The sequence below is a fragment of the Hydra vulgaris genome, chromosome 02 (genome assembly GCF_038396675.1).
Source record: "Hydra vulgaris chromosome 02, alternate assembly HydraT2T_AEP".
NCBI lineage: Eukaryota > Metazoa > Cnidaria > Hydrozoa > Anthoathecata > Hydridae > Hydra > Hydra vulgaris.
Window position 1 is genome coordinate 43,865,473 of NC_088921.1, and position 19,528 is coordinate 43,885,000.

The 19,528-nt window shown below is 27.3% G+C and overlaps 1 protein-coding gene across 6 annotated transcripts in view; it reads left to right on the forward strand.

Annotated features, from left to right (window-relative positions):
- The window catches only part of LOC100197833 (solute carrier family 53 member 1), a 54,261-nt gene that overhangs the window by 28,009 nt on the left and 6,724 nt on the right, over nucleotides 1-19,528 (forward strand). For all 6 annotated transcript variants that reach the window (XM_065791016.1, XM_065791021.1, XM_065791020.1 and 3 more), the window contains one exon: nucleotides 388-466. In XM_065791016.1, the coding sequence (XP_065647088.1) occupies nucleotides 388-466 (79 nt within the window). The remainder of the gene's footprint in view (nucleotides 1-387; nucleotides 467-19,528) is intronic.

Sequence of the window (19,528 nt, forward strand, 5' to 3'; positions counted from 1 at the left end):
TTATTACTATTATTCTGTTTTTATTTTTAACTATTTGTCTTTGTTTTTGACTGTTTTTTTTTAATTATTTTTTACTGTTTTTATTTTTATTTTTGACTGTTTTAATTTTTAACAATTTGTTTTTATTTTTTTTGGTCTAAAAAATTTAGGGTGTGTTGAGCTTTAATTTGCATGTTTGAAATATTTTATATAAAAATTTTTTTAAATTGTTGCAAACATTCCATTTTTAGATATTTTCTATATATTTATATATTCTATTATTAGATATTTTTTCATTGATTTTCATATATTTTGTAAAGAGGACATATTTTACATAATTTACATATTTTACATAAAAAATTTATAAATTATTTTTTTTTACTAGTCATTATTTTTATTTTATTTTAGCAAAGTGAATCAATATCATTTTTTTGGGGTTTTTTCTCCGGATTGTTTTTGGTTTTAATTGCTGTTGTAGCAGTTGCAGGTTTTTTTTTTATTTGTAATTTGTTTAAATTGCAGGGTTTTTTTTATTTGTATTTGCTAAAAGTGTTAACTAGTTAACTTTTGTAATAATAAAAGTGTTGTACACTCAAAAACAGTTAACATTAGAGTGTTGTACACTCAAAAACAGTTAATATTAGAGTGATGTACACTCAAAAAAAGAGGTTTTTAGTCTATTTAAAACAATTTTTAGATTTTTTTGCAAACTGTTCTTTAAAGTTGTTTAAAAAGTATTAGAATGCAGTTATTTTAGCATTTTTAACTGTATTAATTCAAGTACACTGTATTAGTGTACTTGAATTAAGATCAACTTACAAAGGCTTTGGTTGCTTTTTTCTGTAGAATTAAAGTTTATTCACTGATATTTGGCACACCATATTCACTGATATTTGGCACAAATGATTTAAGTTCTCTCAAAACAATAGAATATAGCTTATTTTTAGATCCACAAAACACATTAATGCCAATAAAAAAAGACATCTTTAGCTCTAGAAAAAATCTTTTGATTTTGATTAACTTTAAGGTTAGAATTTTTTACGATCAATTTTGTTTTAGCCTTAGTTTTGTTGAGGCATTATTGATGTGTATTGGTTTTTCAATTATTCTGAAGAAACTTTAAAAAAATTAACAAAAAAAAAGTTGGCAAAAAATGCATTTTGATATTGAACTACAGTTGTTTTTAAATTAAATTAGAATCACTTGATTTAAGAAAAAAACAGTATGTGTGTGATGTGAGTTAAAACTTTACAAAGTTGTCACAAAATATTATGCAATATTTTGTAAATTTATAAATTTGTTACTTGTTATTTTCATTACATAGTATTTATGTCATTGACATTGTTATTTTCATTACATAATAGTTATTTTGCCAAATTAAACAATATTTTGTAAACATTTTTTATTATTGTAATAAAATAGTGATTATCTCATCAATAAAATAGTGATTATCTCATCAATAAAATAAGTAATAAAATGACAAATGTGTCAGTATGATGACAAAATAATATCCAAAACATTTTACCTTGTTAAGTTATATGACTAAATATAATTATATTTAGTTATGATCTACTTTCACACACATTTTTGATAGATACTTAGTAGAGAATTGACAAAAGTTTGTAGATAATTAGCCATTTAAAATGTCTATTAAAACTAATAGCTATTTGTTCAAGCAGTATCTTCCTTATTAATATAACTTTATTTTTATCTTGGACATATTGTTAGTATTCAAGTGTACTTTACTCATTAGGGACATTGTATTTAAGATTTCTTATAGCAACCTTGTGATGGGATAGGAGGTACAAAGTTAAATCTTCTGATGTCATATAAATTTAACTTTTGCTAGTGTTAAAATGTTTAACACTAGCAAGCTTACAAAGAAATATGGGCAATCATATTTTATCTCCACAAGCAATGTACAAATATTGCAATCAAAATATTTAAGGTGTACATTTTATTTATATGTCATCAGAAGATTTAACTTTGGTGAGAAACACTCTTAAGGAATGATTAGATACTGCAAACACCATACCTGGAACTCATAGTTACTATCAGTTTGCTCTACAAAGTGATTGGGGCCCAGGTTTGCAAAAAGTTTTATTAAAAATAAGACTTTTTGCAAACCTTGCCCTTGCAAAATTATAAGCAGGAGTTGATAGCCGGGGCTAGAAAAAAGTTTATAATTCTTAATTTATTATAATTTTATACTTATATTTACTATTTATTAAATACTGACATATATTTATATATTTTTAAAATCTAATTTACTTCTAACAAGATTGCAAGCAACCACTATTAAGTTATGAGTTACTTTAAAATTGATAAGTTAAAATGCTAGGAAATTAATAACTGATTACTTAAAAAGTTGTAGGTTGTATAAAAAAGGAAAGCATGAAGATGGGTAAGAGTTAAGGTTTTTTTTGATGTGCAAGGAAAAAAACTGGATTAATAAAAGTTTTTATAGCATGAAGGGACAGATGCTGTAAAAGGTTGCAACTTGTTGAATAAGAAGCCAAGCAAGAATAAGTTTTGGTTTATCTTAATAGAGATAATAGCTCATTTGAGGATCGGCCATTATTACAGAAACAGCATAAAAGAGGAAGGCTAAAGCTTGATGTTGATGATGATGATGATGATTATGATGATGCTCATGTTAATGAGCATCATCATAATCATCATGTTTATATATGCATATATATGCAAAAAATGATGTTTATATATGCATATATATGCAAAAAATGAGTTTTGAATATAAAAATACACTTTATGATGTATAAGTGTTTATGCAGCCCCGGTCACAAACCCCAGCTATATTTTATCAAACCCAGCCCTAGTCAAATATTAACCCTGGTCGCTTACTAGTTTGCACCACTTGGTCATCAAAAGGTAAAAAAGTAAAACATGATTATTATTTATAAACTTAAATGGATTTTTCTTAAATAGATTTAAGGTTGCACCTCTTTATCGAGCTCGATAAAGAGGTGCAACCTTAGCAGATGCTAATTTTGCAATGGATTTGATATACAATTTTCAAGAAAAATCAGAACTAAGAGTTAATCCTAGAAGATGAAGGGTAGATGACTCATCGAGTACATTGCCTTTCATAAATAAATAAAGATCTAAATTATTGCGATAACGATTGACTGAAAAAAATTGAGTTTTATCTGAATTAAAGTTCACCAGCCACTATGAGCCCCATTCTGTAGCAGAAATGAGATCCTTTTCAAGCTCAAATGCCCCTCCAAGCAATCAGAGAGTGTTGGCTTATTATGACAAGAATAAATTGTAGTATGATCATCAAACAATACCACCTTAGATTTGAGAATATCTGGAAGATCTTTAATGTAAATTAAAAAGAGTAAAGGGCCAAGGATTAAACCTTGAGGAACCCCTAAACTTACATGATATGAAGAAGAGTGCTGTCCATTGAGGACAACTTTTATACTACGATTGGAAAGGAAGGATTCAATAATATTAAAGATGTTACCAGATACACCGTAAGAAGAGCGCTTATGGAGAAGACCAGCATGCCAAACTTTATCAAAAGCTTTAAAATGTCAAAAGCGACGGCCTTAACCTCTCCACTTTTATCTAATGCACGATAAAACCTATCGGTTATTACTGATAGCAAATCAGCTGTAGAACGTGAAGATCAAAATCTGTATTGATGATTAGAAAGTAAGTTATTCGATTCAAGATAAGAGATTAAGCGTTTGTTAAATAGTTAACTAAAAAATTATCAAATATTAAGCACTTAAATAGTTTTGAAAGAATAGACGACAGCTCCAGAGAACACTTCTGCAAGACTATAATAGGTATGTTGTCCGGTCCTCAAGCTGTAGAAGAGTCTAAGCAGGAAATTACTTATGATACAGAAGCTGTAGTGATACGAATGTCAAGCAATGCAACAACCAGTGGAATCAAGAGAATATATTGATGAAAAGTCCTTAGCAAACAATTCAGCCTTGTCTTTAGGTGAGGTGACAAAGTCTGAACCATACAAGAGAGGTGGAATAACAGATTTGCCCTAATTATTGATGCTATTAAAGATTCTCCAGAAGTCACGAGAGCCTAATTTTTGTGAAGAAATACGAGATTTCATGACCTGAGAATAGCGGGCTTTGGGGTTAGACAAAACCTTTTTACAAAGGTTCCACAAAAAAACCTACAAACCATGATCAGAAGCACCTAAGGGTGAATGTGGAGAAACTGAGCACTGGCTAGGATCAAAAATAAGATATAAGTCGAGTAGAGAAGGTAAATGATTTGGGTTGTCTTAAAAGCAAGTTGGAAAGTTGACTATTTGAGTTGTGGGCTTTAATGCCTGCAGAGTCACTGACACTATAGCCAAGCCATTTAGTGTGATGAGCATCAAAGTTGCCAACAACAACAATATTGGCTGATGGATAAAGAGAGACGGCTTGGTCAAATTGATTAGAAATAACATCAAAAAGAGTGCAGTCTTGAGATAAAGGAGAGCGATATAGAACAAAAAGAAAGGCGACTGAGTGAAGTGCTGCCAAATGAAAGCACATAAAAGAATAGTCTGTGGATTCAAACCTAGTTTCTTGACAAATCGGTGAATTCTTACGAATGTAAATATCCAGGCGAAGCTTGTGACTAGTGGAGTCTTTACGAATTAAAGGATGATAACACTAAGATCAACACTAAGATCAACACTAAGATCACAAGATGAGACAGCTGAATTCAAATTAGTTTCACAAACAGCAAGTAAGTTTGGTGAACTTTGCAAGAGATAAGACTCAACAGAGGAAAAATTACTTCAAAGTCCATGAATATTAGTGAATGATAGGTTTAGAGAACTTAGTGATGACGATGGTTTTTTGTGTTTATATTGTTTATATAGTTATATTGTTATATATAGTTATATTTATAGTTTTTGGTACTTTATTCATTTTTAAATTTAATAAAGAATTCGACTCAAAGCATAGATCTTACTCAGTACACTGTTTAATAGTCCAAGCAATTGCCTCATTGCTATTAATAAACCCTAAGCTGTACATAAGGCTCCAAATGTGGCCTTGACTATGCACACCAAAAGTACAAACAGGTACTCCGTCCATGCGCAACATGGCAATTTTCTCACACTATTAAAAAGTAATAAATAAGTTGAGAAAATATATAGCATATATTTTAGAAACTATTTTTACATTAAAATTTTAATATTAAAATTTGCATTTATTTAAAATGTTTGTTTACATAAAGAAGTAGTCAGTTAGTTTTACTTGGGAGTTAATTAGTTGGTTGGTTTTACCAAATTTTTGGTATTGTGTTCAAGTTTATTTTTCTTTGGAAATCCAAAAAGTTAACAGATACATTTCATAAGTCATTTGCACAATTGATATTAAAATAATTTTATATATATATAAATATATATATATATATATATATATATATATATATATATATATATATATATATATATATATATATATATATATATATATATATACACAGCGTGGAAAATAACGGGCGGTTAACTGTCATTGCCCGTTGACCGCCCGATATGACTGAAATTGCTATTTTGACCTCTCAAAACGAATTCTTCCCGGTCAAGGTTGACCGGTTGAAAAAAAAAAGAGTTATATAACGTTTGGCAAATTATCAGGATGCCTTTGAAAATGCATATACCAAAATTTCATAAAATGTGAATCTTTGAAAAAAGCTTCTAAATAATTTTATCGTTTGTTTTTACTTTAAATCGCTTCGTTAGTGAGTATTATAAATGACGTAAACTATTAATTTTTTTTGCTTTACTTATCAAGACTAGTTTCATTTTACTGGTGGTGAAATCCATAACTGCTTTTTTCATAAATGATTGAAGTTCTTATTTTATTATTGTTTTAATAATAATATAAAATTAACTAAGAACATTTTTTTATTCCTACATTTTATTTATATTTTCTTTATATCATTTTCTTTATTTTTCTTTTTTTTACCTTTTGCTGCCAATTACAATGAAAAAATATCTTAATTTTTTATTTTTTGGTTTAATTTATCCATAGTCAACAAAGCTTACAAATTATCGACTAAGGGCCGCACACCAAGCCCTTCTGTGATGAAAATAAATTTTTTAGATTTCAATTAGTTAAGACTCCGGAAAAAAGAAAGTTTGTATTTGAAATTGTCGAGGTTCTTATATTCTCTATTTTAAAGACTCTTTGTTCGGTTGACGCTGAGTGACTGAGAAGTTAACTTTAATATTTAGATAAATTTAAAATTACCAAATGCGCGTTTGCTTTTTTTTTCTACTATTAAAATCTTAAAAATATATACATTGTAGTATAAAGTTTCGTTTTAAGTAACATAAATAATTTTGATAGTATTTCATAAAACGATTGTCATGATTTTATTCAATATTAGTTCAGCATCTGCTGGCAAGAGGCATTAACATTATTATCAACTAAATAACATTAACAGTTTATAAAATGATTTTAAATAAAAATGAATGAAAGATATAAAATGATACAAATGAGATATAAAATGTGCAATCATTTTTCTATTTCAACGTTGGTAACGACTGAAGTTCTTATTTAACCATTATTTAAAATTAATGTATGTAACTAAGAACATTTTCTCCTTTTTTTCATTCATTTTTCTCGTAACCTTTTCCCGCAATTTCTGAATTCATAGCAATGAATGAGTTATTTTTAAATAAGTTTCAAATTAACAATTGCGAATTTGAACATTTTTTATATTATTAAATTGTAAGAGAATCGTCAAACATCAGCACTTCAAAATGGAGACGACTAAAAAGAGACAAACAACACTTTCATTTTTAACACAAGCAAAATCGGAATTAAAACCACCTGTTGAAAAGAAGAAAAAACTCAATAGTAGAAAATTTTAGCTAACAACAGCTCAAAAATGGGTAAACACTACTTTTGCGAAATATATTGCAAATGAATGGCTAGAGATATTATATAATGGAAATTATGTTACAACATTAAAATGCACTGTATGTCGTCAGTATACTAAACAAATTGGTATTTATAAAGGATATACGCTAGAATGGGGAAGCGATGAAGGTAGTTGTAGGATACAGCACAGTGCCACAGTTGATCATGCAAATGGTTTGCCACATCAAAGAGCCTACGAGTTAGCAATGAAAAGTAAAGGAATGGTGTAAGCGAATAAAATGATAAATTAAACAACCTGCAGAAAGAAATGCGGCAAACTGATATTTTATCAGACCTTAAAACCATGACCACGAAAGATCTAAATTTAGCAAGAAAAAAATTTGAGGTGGCATACTTTATTGCCAAAGAAGAGCTTCTGCTTAGCGTATACCCTAAAATACTACGTTTGGAAGAAAATCATGGTGTAGAGTTTGGCCAAGCATATAGAAATAAAATAACTTGTGGAACTTTTATTGATTACATTGGATTGAGTTTGTCAAATATTCTCAGAAATAAATTAAAAACACAAAATTACTTCAGTATTTTAATTGATGCATCAACAGATGTATCTGTAATTGAAAAAGAAGCTATATTTATTATCAGTTTTGATCCTACTCCAATAGGAAAGACCGAGATATGCGTTGAGTGTTCTTTTCTTTCTATTTCTGATCTTGAATATGGTAATCAGAAGGAGTTTTCAATAAAATTAGTCAATCCCTTGAATCAGAAGGTATCGAAAATTTTAAAACTAAATTAGTTGGTTTTGGTGCTGATGGCGCAGCTGTAAATAGAGGAAATAGAACAAGTGTAAATGTATTACTTCAGAAAGAAATTCCATTGGTAACTTTTGGTTGGTGTGTTGCACATTGCCTTGAGTTAGCGTTAAAAGATAAATTTGCACAAATAAAAGCGTTTAATGATGTCAATAACATCATTTTGAAAATGTATAACATTTATAAAAAAATCCCCAAAAAAGTTACGGACAGTTAGGAAAGCTTTTTGCTATCCTTGAAGAGGGTAATTCATTTGACATTGCAGGTATTCGCCCCAAAAAAGCATCAGGTATATTGGATTTTTTTTTCAATTTTATCTTTAAAAAATACTTTATAAAATAATATACTTTATTAGATGCTGGTTTTTTATACAACCAAAGTTCTTTAAACAGAACAGTATTTTGAGCAATAAAAACTTTTTATAAAATAAAATACTTGTGCAATAATAAATTGGAACATGATGGATTGCACATAAAGTTCAAGCACTTGAGATGATCTTAGACAAATATGGAGTATATATGAAACATCTCGAAAACATGACTGCAGATTTCAGTTTTACTCAAGCAGAAAGAGCAAAGTTTAAAGGGTATCATCAGCAGTGGAATCATTGACAAATACCGCTTTATATAGCATTACTCATAGAAGTTTTATCGCCAGCAAAGTTGTTATCTTTATCTTTTCAAAGCAACGAAATTGATTCTGTAACATCACCTGGATTTATTGAAGAAAAAGAATTTAATGATTTACCAACAGTCAAACGTTTCCTTGCAAAAGTAAAAAACAACACTGGAAAGTATTCATTCCAGGATGTTGAGCTTCATGACTTTGCAAACGCATTAACTTTAGTTAAGAATTCGAAATCAATGATTGTAGCGTTAACTGCCGAATCCATAGAAGAGCGTTTGGAAACACAAAATACAGTTCCTGATATGTATGGAATGTTAATCCTAAACACTGGTAGCTGGTTTCAAAATAACACCAATAATTCATTTGCTGATGATAACATCGAAAAATTGTATGACTTTTATAATATGTCGTTATGTTATGCTGGCTTCACTGGGAGTGTAAATAATATGTTAGATGCTTCGCATAACTTAGTTGGTTACACTGTTAAATATTTGGCACCAGATAAAACTGAGTACCGTAAAGTATGGTATCAAATTTTTTCGAGTTCTATGAAAAAAGATTGGAGTCTAGTTCTACTTCTTGTTGAATTGTTGTTTGTATTGCCCCTTTCGAATGGAAAGGTTGAGCGTCTTTTTTCTCTTATGAATAGAATTAAAACTGACACAAGAAATCGCTTAACTGAAAAACGGCTCAATAATTTAATTCGGGTGTGCACTGATGAAACAAATAGTGAAGAATTTGATGTGAATCCTGCCATTGAATTATGGGACGAAAGTATGTTGTGAAGGCCTACACAAGAAAATCGAAAAATTTATTCAAAAAAAAGAAAGGAAAAAAAAACAACTATAAAAACATTAATTGATTTAGAATCATCATCAAACGAGTCTTTAGATTTAAAATCATCTTTCGATGAAACTTTGGATAATGAATGATGAAACGTATGTTTAAAAAAACAGATGAAACGTATCTTTAAAAAAACATTTTTAAGTTACATAAAACTTTGTTTTTTGTAACTTAGGCAATTATTATAGTGGTATTACATAAAACGATACTTGATTAAGTATTCAGTTTAAATTTTTTTGATGTAACATAAAAATGTGTATTTTTTATTATTTTAAAATAGAATACAAATAAAAAAGGAATACGAGTTCGTTCATTTTAAAGTATCAAGTCATTGTTTTATTTACAAAGTTTCGTCATACAGAATAATTGCTACAATAAGAATTTAAACCAAAAAAAAAATTAAAATTTTGACCGCCCAAAAAAAACAACTGACCATCAATTTTATGTATTAGTCAGTCAGTTTGACCGCCTTTGATTTCTTATTTTCCACGCTGTATATATATATATATATATATATATATATATATATATATATATATATATATATATATATATATAATCATATAAAAAAATGTAAGTTAGTATATGTCATATAAAAGTATTAGTAATTACCGTAACTGGAGTGAGCCAGTGAGTTTAACAGGCTATGACTGTTAATTTGCTTGATTGCTGCTCATCTAGCAATCAAGCGTTAACTAATTTGCTTGGCAAGCTATTCTATTAATTGGCTGACATGTTAAGTAAAATGTTTTCATGACATGTGCTTAACAATTTCTTTGACATATTTAAGTGTTGACCTCTCAAATTCAAAAAGTTGAATCATGTCTCCTCTTTGTCTCCTATTTGTCAAGGTAGTCAAGTCAAAAAGAGCTTTTAGACGATTATCTTAGTTGATTTTCTTGAGTGATGGAATTGAGTTGCACGATGTTAAACTCTTAATCTAATAAATCAATTTCACCTATTTTTTTTTTTACTTTCAATTTGGTGATCAAACTAGTACAGCAAACTCTAGCAATGGTTGTACAGCAACTGTTACAGCAAACTATAATAGTGGTCACACAAATGAAACATAAAGTAATCCTGGCACCTAGTTTTGGCTAATTATCCTGTTTAAGAAAATCTAAATTCATTTTTTAATTGATTTTGTCTACTCTCTTGATTACAGGTCCTACCACATTGAGTAACAGTAGATTGCCTTCCTGAGAACTTAAAATTTATAGCTGAATGTGCTACTAGCCTGAATAACAGTGGATTACCTCTTGTTATGAATTTATTAACCTTATTAACATAGTACAGAACAGAAGTTTATATGTGTTTTTTTTTCTCGTGTCTGAAAAAAATAGTAAGTTAGTATGTCTGAAAAAAATGTGTAAGTTAGTATGTCATGAAAAAACAAGTAGATAAAATGTTGTTATTGCAAAACATTATCTTACAATTAAATTTAGAGTTAAAAAAGTTGTTTAAAATGTCATCAAATAAATTTTTAATTAGCAGTAATAAGAATTAAAACAAAACAAAAACATGTAAAAAAAATATAGGTATAATAAATATTCATGTATGTAAATGATAATGTATGTTATTAGGGGTGGGAGTTAAGGTTAGTTTTAGTCTAACTAATATTAGTTGACTAACAATTTAGTCTAACTAAAATTACCCGACTAACTTTTTAGTTAACTAAAATTATCCGACTAACTTTTTAGTTCAAAAATAATTCTAGTCAAATAAAGCTGTTATTAAAATAAATTGTTTTAAACTAAGTATGAATATTTGTATTTTTCCCCAGCTCGGAGATAAATGCCCATGAGGTTGTTGCAAATGCCTAAAAATATCCAATCGGCGCAGAATGTAAAAAAGACGCTAATTAGACAATTAAATTAAATTTGGTACGTTTATTTACCGTCTAATTTATTTATTTTTATTAAGTGCCGCATTCTATAGGTAGTGTGCAATAATAATCGCACATCATAAGTACTCTCCCCTGGCTTATTGCAAGGGTGGAGTAGACCTCCAATTTTCACCAAAAATCTCTTCGATTTCAATATTGCTTTCCACCCAATCCACGCTTTTTCTCCCCAAACACTGACTCCTCAACAAGTTATAACTACCTCAAAATCCAAAAATACACATAAAAAAAAAAGGAATAATAACCAAAAAAATAAAGCAAAATATAGTATAGTAAAAAATACTCTAAAATATGAAATACAGAAACAATGCAGTAGAAATATTTGGCATTCTACTACTTTTTACTAGTTTTTACTTACTACTTTTTCTGTACACTTAAAAATAATAAATGAGTAATCAATAAGTCCTATCCCTCTTTTAACTCTCCCTCAATCTATTGAAATCTTAACATAATCACCACAATAATTACAATACACAATCTATGAATATTTATTGTTGTATATTCTCCCCCCTGACTATTATAACCACAACACACTACAATAGGGAAGGCATAGCCATACCAAACAATGAATATGTGCAACTAAAAAAGCTAATTTTACCAATGAAGGTTTTTTTTAGATGCCAAATATCAGTTTTGAATTTCAGCACCCTTTTCCACCACCTCGTTGTTACAACCCTGTAGGCAGGCAAGAGTATTACCATAAACCCAGAATGGAGTCATTTATAGGCTATTATGTGAACATTTTTATTGCTTTGAGAGTAGAGTTGTTTGTTGGTTGGCAAGACTTGCAAAATTTACAAAGAATGCTTGGTATTTGCATTTAAGAATGCAATTTCCGCAATTTAAATCCCTGAATAGTGTTTACAAGATAAAAAGTATTGAATAATACCTGTTGAATAATGAAAATATTTTATTAAATAGCTGCAGTTGCTTTTTAAACCAGAAAATTGTTTACTACATTTTAATTACTTGAAAAATGCACTGCGTAATCTATCATTTTTAAGTACTTGTTTGTCATAAGTTTTATAAATTATTTATAAATTCGTTAATGTCAAAAATTACTGTTTATTATTTGGAATAAATATCTATAAAAAAGGATTTTTTTTTTAAATTGAAACTATTATTTTCAATACCACACCTCTATGAGAAAGTTTAACAACAATATCACGTTAGTTTCTGTTAAAATATGATAGTGTTAATGTTTTTATCAAAGTCGTTTTCACTTAAATGATCACAACTTTTAGTCCCAATCGAATAACTGTTTTCGGTATATTTTACTTTTCTTTTAAATACTCGGACTATTCTGGCCATTTTTTACACAAATTATGTCATTTTTAATGTATTAAGAACCAGTAAACAAATAAATAACAAAGGATGCGTTTTACGAACTTTGAAAATAGTTGATGAACAAAGTTCTAAAATACATAAAAACGCAATATCTCTTATGCGCACGCACAAAACTCTACAAAGCTGCTGTAAAAGATCAAATGGTAAATTAAGAAAACCCACGTAATTTCTGTTATTTCTGATGGAAGGCTCTTTTACTTGTAGCCTATTAAAGCGATCCTTATTGTTTTAACGCTCGCGTCATTATGTATATATGGCTACCGCATACCGAAAAGAATCTGGCAACCCTGGCCATGTGGTGGACAAAAGTTAAAAAAAAAAATCAAACATGAAATTTAATCACACCATTTTGTATCTTAAAAATGTAGCTTTTTTAAAATGTATATATATTTTTATAATTATTATGGGTTTGCATTTTAAGCTGTTGATTTAAATCAAGTTGTTTTTTTTTAAAAATTCAAGATTATTTTTTGTGTTACAAAGAAGCATAAAGTAGTTAATGATTTTAAAACCTCTCCTTTTATTGCATAGTTAAATTAAAACATACATTATCTTTCAAATGAGTTATTGCAACACAATTTCAAATGTAGGATGAAGTAGTGTTGCAATAACAAATAAATTGATTTCAAATGATGATATATTTAAAGTACTTTTTTTAGTTAAAATTTCCCTTATTTAGTTGAATACTTTTGCGGTCCATGGTGGTTCAATAATTTGAGTCTTAAAATATTTTGTTCTATATGTAGAATAATAAAAAAAAATAAGTTTGATTTATAATCTGCCGATGTCCTCCTGTTGTTTAATAATCATTTTCACATGTTTCATGCAGGGGGGCTAACATTTTAATTTTTTTTTCCCAAGATCCGATCATCTTGTTTTTTTGCAAAACATCTTTTTTTTGACATCAAAGTGAACATATAAATATTTGTAGTTTGCTCTATGTCAAGAAGTTACCTAGTTGATTTTTAATGACGTATTGTTTCTTCATTTTAGCGACATTTTTTCCTTTCGTCTACGTACATAGTTTATTATGTAGCAATGACCAAATTATTACTCAAACAGCAAGAAAATTGTGTGTTTACGCATTTTTTTACGTTAAAATAGTTAGCTTTTAAATTTAAAACGAATAAATTAAAAAAACTAAAAGAAAAATTATTTTTTTTTGGATATTATATAAAGATGCAGTGGCATAGTGAGGATTTTTGCGCACAGAATAAAAATAAATAAAAAAATTTTTTACAATAAATTTAAAAAAATATTTCTATGTAAAATAGTTTTTTTTTGGCTTTTCTTGTTTCTTTATAACACATAAGAGTTATATCAATAAAATGAGTTAAAAAATAATTATTACAAGAAAAAACTTCCGTATAACATTTAATAAGTTTAAACTAAATTAAAAAATTCCAAATTTTTGTACAAAACATCAACATTTGAAAATATTCAGTTTTCATTCTGTTTCGCGTTGCATACAAATTATTTACGGCGTCAGAAAAAAGGCGCTTACTTGTTGCACTGGTAGCAGGTGTACATAAAATCATTGTTGAAATACAATGCAATATTGGAAACACATGTTGATTTTGATGCCAAAAGTGTAAAACATTTTGATCATGTACTGACAATTTTATATAACCACTAATTTCTTTTTTAAATCTAAACTTATTGTTTTGTCACTATCATTTCCTGAATCATCATCTTCATCGTCAAATGATAACTTAAATTTTTTTGATTTGATTGTCACCTTTTTAATTGGAATTATTTCACAAACTTTTTTTCTCAGGTAAAAATCCGACAAAAATTCCTTCAAGCATTTAAAAAAAAAATTTTCTTATACTTTTCAAAGAATTCCATCCAAAAAAGTGGCACACTATAAAAGCGAATTGTTCTCTAAATCATATGAGTCTTGGGAAGTTTTTAAAGATTCTAATAAATGCAATTTTAAAAGCATAATTAAAGGAGGGGTTTCACTTTTTTTCTTATTTAGTTGCTTCTCAAGGTACTTTATACTTGGAATAATTAAAGAACATATTGCATAAGTATCGCCTGAAAGTAAAACACTTACTTGATTAAAGCTTGCTAATGCTTTTAAGTTAACTATTTCATCTTCATCGAGCAAATTTTTTCTCATATCATTGTATTGTTGTTTAGAATTAAAGATATCTTTTATGTAGGAGTGAGGTTTAAGCATTCTTTCTGCCATGAGAAACGTGGAGTGAAGTGCGTGATTTCTTTAAACGCCTTGTCGCATTTGATTTTCTTCTAATAAATAATTAAGTTGAGATAAATGATTGAAAGATGTAACAATTTTTTTGCACTTAGTTAATGTTTTTGCAATAAAAAAGAATTTAGATGAACTATCATTTTCACCTTCTTCAACTAAATCTATGGCATTTTTTACTATTAATTGCAAAACATGCCCCATGCATCTTATTGGTTGAATGTTTAAACTAACTTTTAAAGAATTTAAACAGTTGCGTATGTTACTGGTGTTATCAGATACTACACTCATTATTTTATCTTCTACTTTTAATTTTTCTAAAATTTTCAGTTAAGCGTCTTTTAAATTATCTGCTTCATGTCGCTCATTAAGGTATGCAAATCCCAAACGAAAACTGATGAAAGTGGTTTTGTCAGAAATGAAATGTGCAGTTGCAGATATGTAACTATAGTTTTGACAGGACGTCCACCATCAGTAGTAATAGATAAAACTTTAATTGAACATAATTTAGACTTCAAAAGATCAACTTTTTATCGATATAAATCTGTTAAAAGTGATCTTAACTTTTTTCAGCAAGGCACTTAGTACTTTGGATTTAATCAAAGAACAAATTCTTTAAAAATTACTTTCTACCAACATAAATGGAAGACAACAGGCAATAATGAATATCAAAAGACTTCTATCAATCTTATCGCTATTTTCTTTTGACAAACTACTCGTGTTTTGTTTCTTTTTTGACGTCATAATTTCGTGATCATGTTCAAGATGGTAATCTATTATACTTTTTGATGTTTTACTTGAGTACTTTTTAAATCTGTTATTGCTACATTTATTGCATACCCATTTTGATGTTTCCTCCTCAATTGAATAATATTTGTATGTAGTTTTAGTTGTTTCCTCAATAGACTGTGTATCAATTTCAATTTCTTTTTGACTGGATGAAAATTTAAACTGGTTTTGTCACCGTCATGACTTGGAGAAAATGTATTATTGTTTGACACAATTTAATTTCTTAAAATAAATTTATAGATATTGTTTAGAAGAACTATTTATCTAGTATAAAGCAGGAAACCATTACTTTTAGGTTTCAATAAGGATATTCCATAAAATTTGTTGCGTTGAGAAATTTAATGAAGTTATCACAATCAAATCAATTTAAAGACATTCATTAAAATTCCTTTAAATTTCAGTTATACCAAAAACCATATATAATTTGTGAAAAATAGGTAATTAAAATGTTTTGCCTGTACATGTATTGCCCCAAATGTTATTTTACTGAATTATATAACAATCGGTTTTTTAACTTGGTTAAAACAGCTGATAATTTAATAAAAAATCATTTCATACAGAATCAATGGCGGATTAAAGCATTTCAGGCTTTAGGCAGAGATACTTCGAGGGCTTCATTTGATGACAACTAAGGGTCTTTTCAAAAGGACTTTTTTTAAATGTCATATCATGGCCCATAAATTTAGGCATATCACTACCAAATTTTTTTTGTAAGTTTTAGATTGATAAATCTTTTTTTCTGTTAAAATTAAATTATAAAATTACTTATATTAAACAATATTAGTAACGAAACTATTTAACTAATATATGCTATTTAATTTACCTTTTTTTCTTTTTAATTTTTAATACAGTACATATTTGTATATTTTATATTTGTTTCAGATTAAAGCTATGAGCCTCTTCTTTAAGCAGGCCTTAGTAACTGCTTAGTTTACCTAATAAGTAATCCGCCACTATACTGAATACATAATTAGTTAATTTATTTTTTACAATTTTTAAAATAAAAATAAAAGTAAATAGTTTAACATGATATTTAATTGAACAATGTAAATTTAATAAAAAACTTTAATTGTCTAAATTTTACAATATAATTGTCGTAAATGAATATATTAGCGTTTTAAGAATGCAGAACTAACTAATTTACGAGTTCTTACATCAAAAAATGATTGGAGGTGTTATATAAAGGAAATCCAAATATAGTTCCGGCACAAAACACAACTTTTAAAAATATTGCACCATCTATTTTTTATAAATTTGTTTCACATAATTATTTTTATTATTACATATAGTTTAACTATAAATTGAAAACTATTTCTCTTGAAAAACTCTGAAAAGCAAACCTTTATTCATGCGCTTAATTAAATTACAACTGTAAATTGCTACTTACAGCAATTCGTAAAGGCAAATCAACAAATACTTGGAGATCTAACCTCTTCGCAACTAATGATTAAAAAGATTTATAAAATTTATTTTTGTGTAATAGTCATAATTTGGGAGTTTATATAATTTTTAAACCAACTTAAATAATTTATTTTTTAATAAATTGTATTTTTTAAGATATTTCATTTTTAAAATAGTTGTAACCACCTCTGTAGCTTACACGGCTGGAGCGCCATTAAAATTATTACTAACTTAAAAAGAAAATGAAAATCTTCGCTTTTTAAAATTTGCTGACTGGCTTGTCTGAAAGGTCTATATTTCCTGACTGGCCTATCTAAAAAAGCCAAATTCGCCAACTAAATGAACTAAAAGTTAATTGATGGGGTGTCACACACCTTCACAACCAACCATCCCACTTTTTCACACCGGCATCTCGTTAAATTTCTGGAACTGAAAAAAAAGTATTTTGATATTTTTTTATTTTTGCCGTACAATGATCATGTAGTAACAAACTTTTTTTGAAAATTCTGATAGAATTCTAATTAAAGTTTGTGATGTCCCTTTTATCAAAATTTTTGAAATTTTTTTTTTTCTTTGACGCCCCTTGGACATCTGCCGCCTGCGACAAACTGTCTCTTTCTCTACCCTCACCCAATCGGCGACCCTGAATACTAGTTGACTATTTATTTAGCTAAAAATATATTATTAATATATATTAATTGTATATATAATATAATTAATTTATATAATATAGTTATTAATAACTAATTATATGTAATAAATTAATTTATATAATATAGTTGTTAATAACTATATTATATAAATTAATTATATTATATATACGTTTATATAATAAACATATATATACATATATATATATATATATATATATATATATATATATATATATATATATATATATATATATATATAATATAATTAATTTGTATAATATAGTTATTAATAACTGTTATATAAATTAATTATATTACATATATAATTAGTTATTAGCAACTATATTATATAAATTAATTATATTATATATATAAACAATTAATAATATATTTTTAGCTAAATAGAAAATAATATAACATAATTAATTTATATAAATTAGTTATATTATATTATTATGTATATATAATATAATTAATCTATATAATATAGTTGTTAATAACTATATTATATAAATTAATTATACTATATATTTATTAATATATTAATAATATATTTTATATATTATTAATATATAAAATAAATTATGAAAGGGACAAGTTTGGCAAAAGGGACAGTTTGTCCAAGGTGGCAATGTCCAAATGGAGCCAAAGAAAAGGTATCTAAAAAAATAAATAAAGAGGTCCTTCACTGAAAATATAGGGAAATTTTTGGAAATAGAGGCACCAACCTGGTTTTCTGTCCCAGGCGGCGTAAAGGCTATCGGTACCCATGCTAGTATTATTTAGACTAAAAATTTAGTCGACTAATTTGAATTAACTAAAAAGTTAGTCAATTATTTTTAGTTAGACAAAAGTTAATCAACTAATTTTAGTTAACTAAAACATTAGTCAACTAATTTTAATAGAAAATAATAATAATAGTAATAGACTTAAAAGTCGGCTAGTTTTAGTTACGGTTTTTTTTAGTTTAGTTTAGTATGATTTTAAGTTTTGATCATAACATTTATACAATAAGTATAAAAAATATGATATAATGTAAAATTTATTACAAAAGATGTGACTGAGTGAATGATTAGTTTGCTTAGATATGTTTTTATAAAATAATTAGAATTATATATTATTAAGTATTATATATAAGGAGAGATAAAAAACCCAGCTTATTTCACATATAATAATTCAAAAGGTTGGACCATTAGAAAGTATTCATTAGCTCTTATTGTAGTTTTTAGGTTAAATACGTTTTCATAGAGATACAAAAGACACATTTTTTCCCCATAATGTCATTTAGGCAATTTTAGTAACAATTTAAAATATATTATAAAGTTATGTATGTAACTGATTGAATGATTAGTTAAGTTAGAGATGTTTTTATAAAAAGATAAATACGAATAGGTTTGCAGCTAGCTTTGTAATTTTTTAATGAGAACTTACTTTTGTGACAGCAATTTAATGTATTTGGAGTTTGTTTATATAGAAGTTCCTTCTGTTTTGGATGTGATATATTTGCAGGTTTCTCGTATTAGCATAGTTGGCACCTTTTGGAAATATAATTTGAGTAGGGGGAGGGGAGGTTAAAATAAGGTTTTTGTACTTTTTTAGTTTTTCAAAAAATTACTTTTTAAATAATTTTTGTTACATTTTATTCATTATTGTTATACAAACATAAGTTTTATACAAACATAACATTTGTTATACAAACATAAGTAAAAACTTTTGTATAACGATAATGTATAATTTTGTTCTTTTATAAGTTTTGTGCAATTTTTAATAAATGTTATAGTTAATTTATAATTTGTACAGCTACAAAGTCAAATTCAACAAATACTTTGTACAGCTTGCTAAAAGTTGACAATTTTTTCCGAACCGCATAACTATTTGTTGATTTTTTCATAGTTAACTTTGCTGTTACATATGCGCAATTCACTAGCTTTTTTAGAAAGTCATAATATGCACATTGAGATTTTGATCAATTATTTGTCTGTTAAACCTATTAAATGATAAATATGTTTGTCAAAAATCTTTTTATTATTTTAAACACTAATTTAGCTTCTCATTTAATGAGAATAATATCTTAT